The sequence below is a fragment of the Haliotis cracherodii genome, unplaced genomic scaffold, assembly GCF_022045235.1.
Source record: "Haliotis cracherodii isolate W230 unplaced genomic scaffold, xgHalCrac1.p SCAF_3, whole genome shotgun sequence".
NCBI lineage: Eukaryota > Metazoa > Mollusca > Gastropoda > Lepetellida > Haliotidae > Haliotis > Haliotis cracherodii.
In genome coordinates, this window is record NW_027266286.1 from 22,534,948 (window position 1) to 22,544,644 (window position 9,697).

General features: G+C 43.6%; 1 protein-coding gene across 1 annotated transcript; it reads right to left on the reverse strand.

The window, feature by feature from the left end:
* Nucleotides 1-1,588: 1,588 nt before the first annotated feature.
* Nucleotides 1,589-8,732, reverse strand: LOC139473898 (mucin-2-like). The gene is made up of 2 exons (XM_071256694.1): nt 8,678-8,732; nt 1,589-5,647 (listed from the first exon to the last, which is right to left on the reverse strand). The coding sequence occupies exons 1-2, from the start codon at nt 8,701-8,703 to the stop codon at nt 2,332-2,334; spliced, it is 3,342 nt and encodes a 1,113-aa protein (XP_071112795.1). The 5' UTR covers nt 8,704-8,732; the 3' UTR covers nt 1,589-2,331.
* Between the last annotated feature and the right edge of the window lie 965 nt (nt 8,733-9,697).

The following is a 9,697-nucleotide window of genomic DNA, read 5'->3' on the forward strand; positions in this document are numbered from 1 at the left end:
CTCGTGGGTTTCACTTAAGTGGTAAACGTCTAAGACCTACATCATTCGGGGCTTTCCTCCAAGATTAAGCTGACACGCCGCGATATGACAGGAATACTGTTAAAAGCGGCGTTAAATACAACTCACTCACTCTACCTTGAAATACATTCTGTATCAAGAATATAAAATTCTATTCTATGCTGATGTCAGCTGTAGGATATGCAAGACTGTTTAAATATTAAGCGTTGGGTCTCTTGTTACCACCTGGCCTATATTACCCTCCTATTTTGGAACTCTGTTCAAGGAATAAGTGGGGGCACGGGTGGCCCAGTCGTCTAAGGCGCCGCGATTCGCTATGCAGAGTTGCGTCCCTTGGGCACGCTAGAAACCTATTATTGTGGGTTCGAATCCCGGTTCGCCCCGATTATGTGTCTAGGTTTGTCAGCACCATACCCATGCTCGTGGGTTTCACCGAAGTGGTAAACGTCTGAGACCTGCATCACTTTGGGCTTTCCTCCAACATTAAGCTGACACGTCGTGATATAACCGGAATACTGTTAAAAGCGACGTTGAACCCAACTCACTCAACGAATAATTGATTAGAGAAAATACGGAGTGTCTCTATTTACAGGAGGATTTGAAACTGCAGAGTATGCGACTGTTATTAGATTCCGAAGGTAGGCTCATTACATGTTTAACATAAATCATAATTCTCAGTTCTGTGGGAGTGGTCATGTTCGCTGACTTGGTTGATGTATGTCATGAAGTCAATCACTGGATTGTCTGTTCCAGACTCGATTATTTACAGACCGCCGTCATACAGCCGGAATATTGCTGAGTGAGGCGTTAAACAACAAACAAACAAACAAACACAGTTCTGTGGGAAATTATCTAAACTACCGGGCAGGAGAAATCATACATCCATGCGTGATGGTGGCTATAAAATGAAACAATCAAGCCTTGTTGTTTTGATTCGTTTGTGTTTTATTCTGGTCAAATCCAATATTCAAGCATATACTTTGTGTTTTTCGGCCGTTACAGTTGCGCACCTTTGTCTACGCGAAACATTTGATCGTGTGTTGGAATCTCTGATCTGGCTTCATTGTTTCTAGGTTTGTCAGCACCATACCCGTGCTCGTGGGTTTCACCAAAGTGGGAAACATCCGAGACCAGCATCACTTCGAGCTTTCTTCCCACATTAAGCTGACACACGGTGATTTAACCTGAAAGCTGTGAAAATGGCGCTAAACCCAACTCCCCGACTTAATTCCCGTTTCTACGAAATTTCAGCTTGTCTGTGTCTCTCTGTTTAACAGCAAGTGGTTTTGAAATTACTGCAGTCAAACCTGCAACCACCCCGGGCTATACTTTGAGAGTGAGTTGGGTTTGACGCCGCATTTAACAATATTCCAGCAATATCACGGCGGGGCTCACCAGAAATGAGCTTCAAACATTGTACCCACTTGGGAATGAGAAACCCAGGTCTTCGTCGCGACGAAAAACTCTTAAACCATCAGGCTGCCTCACAGCCCCTGATCTTGTAGTCAGTGAGTGAGTTGGGTTTAACGCCGCTTTTAACAGTATTCCAGTTATATCGCGGCGTGTCAGCTTAATATGGAAGGAAAGCCCCAAGTGAAGCAGGTCTCAGACGTTTACCACTTCGGTGAAACCCACGAGTACGGGTATGGTGCTGGCAAACCTAGAAATATAATCGGGGCGAACCGGGATTCGAACCCGTGATCCTGTTGTAAATGTGCTCTGGAGTTATAGATTCATTCCCATGAAGTTCATTTCCTTAGTGTTATATTTGATGGCCCAGCACTGGAGGAACAAACAACGACTGGCAGATGGCCGGAGATAAAATCCCTCTTTAATTTAAGAAACGAACGTCCGATACAGGCTATCAGAACGCTTCAATTTTACTGACCCGCCGGTACTGGCAATTGAACAACATAAACGGTAAAAACAACGAATAACATAGCTTGAAAAAAGTTAGACCCAAAAGTGTGGATTAAATGAAGGAGAAAGCAGATGGAACTAAAATAAAAGCATTCGATGTGAGTTCCCCACATACTCAAAGTTAACAAGACACATATAGTGCAACTACTGACACAGAGCTTTGGGTCAACTGCCAATGCAAATATTATGTAAAACCTGAGATTGTTTGCATAAATATGACACGACTCTTGGCTCGTTAGCACCTAGATGAATTCTTATGCCATTTGCATCAGTTCCTATAATTACAGTGTTTACTGAATGATGTCAATTCGGTGATATTCGCTGTCCTAGCATCTAACTAGCTGTGTCATCAAATAGGTTCGTTGTGATCAACGCTGTCCTACACAATTTACATTACTTCGTATTTGTTCGTTGCCTACGAATATTTTCAACCTGTCTCATTTGTTCTGCCAGCATTGCCTTGAGTCTTTGGACTTTATCACTGAGAACAACGTTGGGGACAAATGTAGATGTAATCGATGCTGAAGGGACGTCGAGCTCATGCTCTGGCTCAGGATGAGGAACAGGATCTGCTGGAGGATCATCTGGGAGAAATAGATCCAAGTCCTCATCAGATTCCGAGTCCGGATCCACTTCAAGCTCAACATTCATCCAGTCTTCATCCGAATCCTCCTTTTTAAAGCCCCCTGTCATCTCCGTTTCAAGCTGTTCCTCATTCTGAAGACTACACAATGGCTCATCATATTCTGAAGAGTCTTCAGACGGATCTATTGCGGATTGTGCTTTCAGATGGCTTGATTCTGAGTTTGGAGTAGGCTGACTCTGGTCGACTTGAGACTCTTTAGTTTCATTCGACGATAAGGAGGTAATCTGAGAACTGTCAAATACCTTAAACGTGGAATTATTTCGTGTTGATGATTCATCAGTACTGGTAATAACCTTAGGAGACTTTACTGGAGATGTATCACTGAAATCACTAAAAACACAATTCTCTGAAACAGTTGACTCAGTCTCTGAAGATACTGACCGAGGTGACCTGTCACTATCCAGACACACTGATCCCATCTCTGACTGGGGTAATGTTGACTCATTCAACGTCTTATAGGTTTCCCGATTGAGGGGCAAAGGGGAAATATCTGTAGGTTTTCCCGTGGCAACAGTTTCAAATGCTCCAGGAGCAGGCACTAAATTGGGTACCTCCACCACAACGTACTTGCTCCCTTTGGCATCAGTATTTCCTATGGTGCCAACAGTTATCAGTTTCCCAGGCACGTGGTAGGCCGCACTCGCATACCGTTTCACTTGGTTTGGACTCGCTTGTTCCATGTTAATCTTTCTTTTTGATCGAATTCTCTTTATCCACCTCAAAACGCTTGGTTCATGCTCGCCCGCCTGTCTGTCACTATCATTCACTTTGCGAGCACATTGATTACCTGGAAGTTGTTGCTTTTCGCAAAGTCTCCTTAAAAACAGTTCTCGACATTGTTTTGAACAGCTTATGTATTCTTTGCTTTTTCTCTTCTGTTTCAATTTGGTTATCTTTCGGTTTGAAGAAATGGCAATCCGTTCAAGGACCACGAAGCACGGATCAAAGATGATAGGCCTCAGATTTGGTTTCTGTTTTTGGATGCTCTTTGGAAATGTTGGAAGATCCTCAGCAACAAGACGCTTAGGTGCTTTTCGATATCTACTTCTTGGGGAAAGTCCATCTTCATTTGAATCTTGCATTGTACTACTGTTAATACCACCTGGTGTGTCATTATTATTAATTGGCTGTGTGACACCAATGAACGGAGCAGTCGGAACATCTATTGTGTGTGGCCCATTACTCTTTTCACTTTTCACATCATCAGTTTTCCTCACTTTTGTCTTTCCAGGACCTTTAGAATAACAACTAGATCTGGAGTTTGATTTGACTTTCAGCATATCCTTGTTCAAACTATTTTTCTGAGTCCCTGTGCCCTCAGTGTGGGCCAGTGAAAAAACTGATTCTATCCTAGGTAGCACCATGTCTGCAATTTGGTGCTGATGTACGTGAGTCTGTTGGTCAATAACTGCCGCTGTCTTTAGCCCCCGTGTACTTGGAACACTGAAAGAGATATCCTTACTGCTCACAGTACTACATTCACTCGCATTTGTGGAAGTAGGTGGAAGATTTGTTCCCAAGCCTATTGGGACTTGAGTATTTGTGGTGACAATAATGGTTTTCCCAACAGATCCTGAGGGAGTACACTGGTTATACACTAAAGGAAAAGAATTAGAAGGCGATGTTTGTGTCATCACCACTGGCATGCAGTACCCTGGCACTACGTCTGGTATGAATGCGATTTGAGGGGCATTCAGTACGGGCAGTCCTGAATGTGGATTCACCTGGACCAGATTCCTGAGGTCAGGTTTTACATCTACTCCTGGTTTATCGGGATAAACTCGTACTGTCACCTCTCTGGGGTGGTTACCCTTTTCTTGGACGTTTGGAACCTTTTTAGATTGAGGCTTACATGGAGGTGAATTAGAATTAAAAGCATCTGAAACTGGCACAGGAAGTGTTTCCTTGATAGAGGCAGATGCTTTCTGGACATTATTCAGCATCCTCTGCAAAACAGGATCAATAGCGGTTTGGTTTTGTATGCTTTTCTGATTCTCCTTTGGCGCAGCACCACTATCAGCAGCTCCAGGAGATTGTCGTCTTGGCATTGAAACATTTTGCACAGGTGCCTGACTAGATACTGGAACAGTCTGTGTTGTGTTCAGTGCACCCTTGCCACAGTGAGGAGTCATCTCCTGTCCTTTGACATTTATTTTCGATGCCAGCATGTCCTTGAGATAACCCATAACACCTGATGACTTCAGGGTCACATTTCGCATTTGTGCCCTTGTCTGGCGTTGTCTGTACTGTTTCCCAGGTGCTACTGGGATTTGGGGTATCCTGGCTAAGGCTGGGGAGGATTGACACTCAGGCCCTGTGGCTAGAGATCTAGTGTTTCCTGGCATTACTAGTACTGGGACCGAAGCGCTTAATTGTTTTAATATTCCCGAAGCACCTTCATATTTACTTTGTTTATTTGAAGAAGGCGCACCACCATCTGTTGTAGCAATAGATGCTGGACTTAAATTGGGTTTTGGGAGATGCCCACAGGATGTTGGACGCGAACTTTGATCAATTGCAGAATACGATGACTTTGAAGTCATTAAGTCATATCGACTTCCGTTTGTAGAACTGTAAACTGAGGATTTACTTGAACTGGGTAGACTGTATTTGATTGACTCGTTGACCCGTTTCAGTATTTCACTCTCCACTTTAGCCTGTTCTGCCTTTTTCACTGCAGGAGAAACACGTGGCTTCGTGTTGGAAGCAACACCGTCTTTCATAGTATAGCTGTGATCTAATGCCCAAGGCTTCCTCGCTGTAATCTGAGATTGTACCGTAGACAGCATCACAGCTAGTGACTTTGCCTGAGACTCTGTCAGCACTGATTTGTTCGGACCTGTGTTTGATGTAGTGACAGGACAAGAATCTGCTTTGTCTTCAGGATCAACACGGAGTACAGGTTGATCATCAGGGGCTTTACCATAGTAGAACTCCTTAACTTCACCGCTTGGACCCGTCACGCTTAATAACTGATTCTTTGTGTTGGGGACGCATGCAGATGGATCTTCAGTTATTGTTAGCGTTCCTTTTTCATTAAGCAGTAGGCGAGCACATATGTTCCTGAAAAAAAAAGAGCAGACTGTGTGAGTTTTAAAAAATATAACACATCATCGTCCACGATCGTGCGTTATCGTTGAAAAGAACATCAACCAACATCAAGCCAAGGGACGTGTACCATGTGATTAGGGACCGACCATTTGAATTACTGGGAATGGCTGGGATATTGTATCGAGATATATTTTTCAGACACAGCTCGAATATCAGATATTATTTCATTTAAAACTGTAATCCTGAACTCTTTTTTGAAGAACACCTTGAAACAAAGTAATTTTCGTGGCAGGCATTTCTTTCCTTTTTACAACAGTCTGAAGCATTAGTAATTTTTTCAAGAATTTTCTGTGACAATCTATTTTATTGGGATAAAATTCCAGGCACTCCGTCCGAGAATATCAAATGGTCGTTCCCTTGGGGCAGGGCTTGGAGTCTGGATCAGAGAAACTACTGATTGATATTATGAGCACACACACCATCGGTTATGATACCAAGTCAACGAGCCTGACCACGTTACCCATTCCGTCGCCCCTTTCGCCAAGTGTAGGTGGCTGATTGTCTGTACTAATTCAAGGCAAGAGAGTTAACTGACTGTAAAACTCCAGCTAAAGGACATGTATCGTGCGATAAGAGCACAGCTTCTCTACTGAGCAACATCATCTGCCTTGGGCTGGAAATTGGGTGAATGTTGTTTAACGCCGCATGCAGCACTATTCCAATTAAATGACGGCGGCCTGAAAATGTAATCGATCCAGTACCAGTCAATCCTGTTATTGATATTATGAGCACTGATCCAGGCCGTCTGGGTTCTACGTCACGCAATCAAGCAACTCACCGAACCTGGCTACCCGATCCATTTGTTTAAATTACCGTATTCGACGTAATAAGCGCCCAGGGCGCTCTCAAAATTAGAAATAATGGTTCTTATTAGAATATTATTTTGGTGAAGAAAAAAAACAAGAGTTGAAAGATAAATTTGGTGGTTTATGCTGACAGCCTGAAATGTTTATATACGAGAGATACATTTTTCAGGAATATAATTGCCCATAATTAAGGGTGCATATAACACACGAGTAGGTATTATACGCGAATAAATAAGTGTGGTGTACATTGATCTATCGGAAGGGTGCTAATAGGTATTGTTCACTAGCCAATATATTAGCAAATATCGCAGTGGGCGCTTATTAGAGCGGGGCGCTTATTACGTCGAATACGGTAACTGCTCTTTTACGTTTATGCCTACAATGAAAATGTTTATTTTGATCAGTATCAAAATTTGACGATTAGACATTATGCTATTTATTAACTTGAAATGTAATTCCGCTTCAAAGTTGATTACTGTTGGATTGATGGTTGGTTGGTTGTTTTTTAACGCCACACTCAATAGTGGAGACCATGGACCGACCCATCCTACAGTTACATCATTGCTTGAGAGAGTAACATCATTGCCAACATTGTTGTTGTTTCTGTTTTTGTTTGGTTTGTTGTTTTTTAGTTGTTTAACGCCGCACTCAGCAATATTCCATCAATGACGGCGGTCTGGACCAGACAATCCGGTGATTGATATCATGAGCATCGATCCACGCAATTGGGATCGATGACATACATCAACCAAGTCACCGAGTCTGACCACCCGATCCCGTTAGTCGCCTCTAACAACCAGCATTGTCGCCTTTTACGACAAGCATGGGTTGCTGAAGACCTATTCTACCCCGGATCTTCACGGGTCTTTTATATTCGGTTACACACATATACATACATATATATATATATATACGTGGTTCGATTAAGGTGAAGTTCTTCGAGACAGAATTGTATTGTGCACTTTTGCACACATGTATTTCGCTGATGATCCTCTTGTGAAGCATGTCAAGACTCATGATGAAAACAAGGCATTCCTCAGTTTTCTTAAACGAGCCAATAATGTGGGACATAATCTGTATGTCAGTGTTGATTTTGTTGATGGTTCTGGACTGCTGGACGGTATAGAAATGAGTGTCAACCAAGTGAAGTGCCGTAACAAGACTTCTCAAGGAGAGGCTGACCATTGATCGATCCTATTATTGCCGTCTTCGCCATGCTTGTGGCTTTGACACAGAGGTCCATCCATGGTACGGCCTAGAATATGTAGAGGGCGTCATGGAAAGTTATAAATACAATCTGTTTTGGAGTTGGCCCGTATACAGCCTAAGACCTATCCAGACCAATAAACCTGATCTTATCCTCTTTGATAAATGCAAAGAAATCATTTATACCACTGAAATTTCTGTCCCTTTTGACACGAACGTGATCGATTAGGTTCGGGAGAAACATGGCACATATGGGGACCTCGCTTTCGAAATGTCACGCTTGCATCCCAAGTACCAAGTTGTCCGACTATCAATGGTTCTCGGTGCCTCAGGTTTGGTACCTCCCAATCTGTTGACTGACATTGGGAGAGTACCCGCGTTTGCTACCAGGAATACAGCCCTTCTGACAATCTGGGTAATGCAGAAGCCTGCAGTGTTGGGGAGTCTTCACATTCTCCGAAATGTTCTGGGTGGGTTTGAGTAGGCAGTCGTTGCCTGGGAGAAGTCCCAGTCGTTGCCGGGGCTGCGTGTAGAGGGGACAAGGGCCCTGAGCTGATGATGAGCCTAACCAGCCTGGATCACTCAAACCCTCTTTGCTGCCCTTATTTATTTAAATCTGTATAATAATAATAATAATAATGATAATAATAATAATAATGGTACTTGTTTGTTTGTTGTTTAACGCCGCACTCAGCAATATTCCAGCTATATGACGGCGATCTGTAAAATAATCGAGTCTGGACCAGACAATCCAGTGATTAATATCATGAGCATCGATCCACGCAATTGGGTAACGATGACATGCATCAACCAAGTCAGCAAGCCTGACCACCAGATCCCGTTAGTCGCCTTTCACAACAAGCATAGTCACCTTTTACGGCAAGCATGGGTTGCTGAAGACCTTTCCTACCCCGGAATCTTCACGGGTCTAATGGTACTTGTAGTTTTATGTATTGCACTAAGGACGTACCTGCTTCCAGCTTCATTAGACGCCATTCTGCGCAGTCTTCTGCACCTGCAGTTAAAAAATGAATGCTCTGTGAAATGTTTGAAACCATAACCAGTTCCCTAAAATGCTTGTTTCAAGGTTTTACCATAAAGTATTGCTCACTGGACATGCTTGATGTTCTGAAACACTCACGATATCAATATTCCTGCCACATCACGCCAGACTGTTCGCCGTGTGGGTCAGCAGGAGACCGCTCACACAATGGCGACGCTCTAGGGATCCCAGGAAGTATTTCGAGGAAAAACAGGTTTCGATTCGATGTGCGTAAATGGCGTTCAACGAGGCTTTTAGCAACACTACGCCAATATCATTTTGGAAAATTGGGCCTGCTTCTAAAACGAAGCTGGTTGTTTGGTGAGGTGAGGTGAGGTGAAAAGGGGTTCAACGCCGCGTCCAAGATTATTGCACTTATTTAGCGACGTGTGTGTGTGCGTGCGTGCGTGCGTGCGCTTGTACTAGTCCTGACTCTCCGGGCGGACGCTCTGCCACTAGACCAGGGAGGCGGTCTTAACAAGACATAACCAACCAACCACTGCCCGGTGCAATATGAACCAGTGAGCCTGACGCCATTTTGATTTATTTTATTCACATGACGGCTTGTCAGTTTAATTGGCACAGGTCTACACCTTTTTCTACTTTGACCCCACGGACCAAGGATAATTACAACATATGCACAGTCTCTGATCCAATGGGCTTTCGTCATTTGGGTCACGTGTAGTGCAATTATCTACCCATGATGCAGTTCACTACGTATGTCAGTGTCGTTCGAGCTGCATGTACAGCGAGGGATAAACAGACACCTGGGCGGCGCAGTTGGAGCGGAAGGTAAACTGCACTGCTAAGTATGGCCGCCCGCTGTTTAACTGTTTACGCTCATGACCAAAACTCGACGATGTTTATCCCTAGCAAAATGGTAGCCTGGTTCCCTGGGTATGATACACACCCAGGGTACCGGGCTGGCAAAATGGATATTTGTTGAAA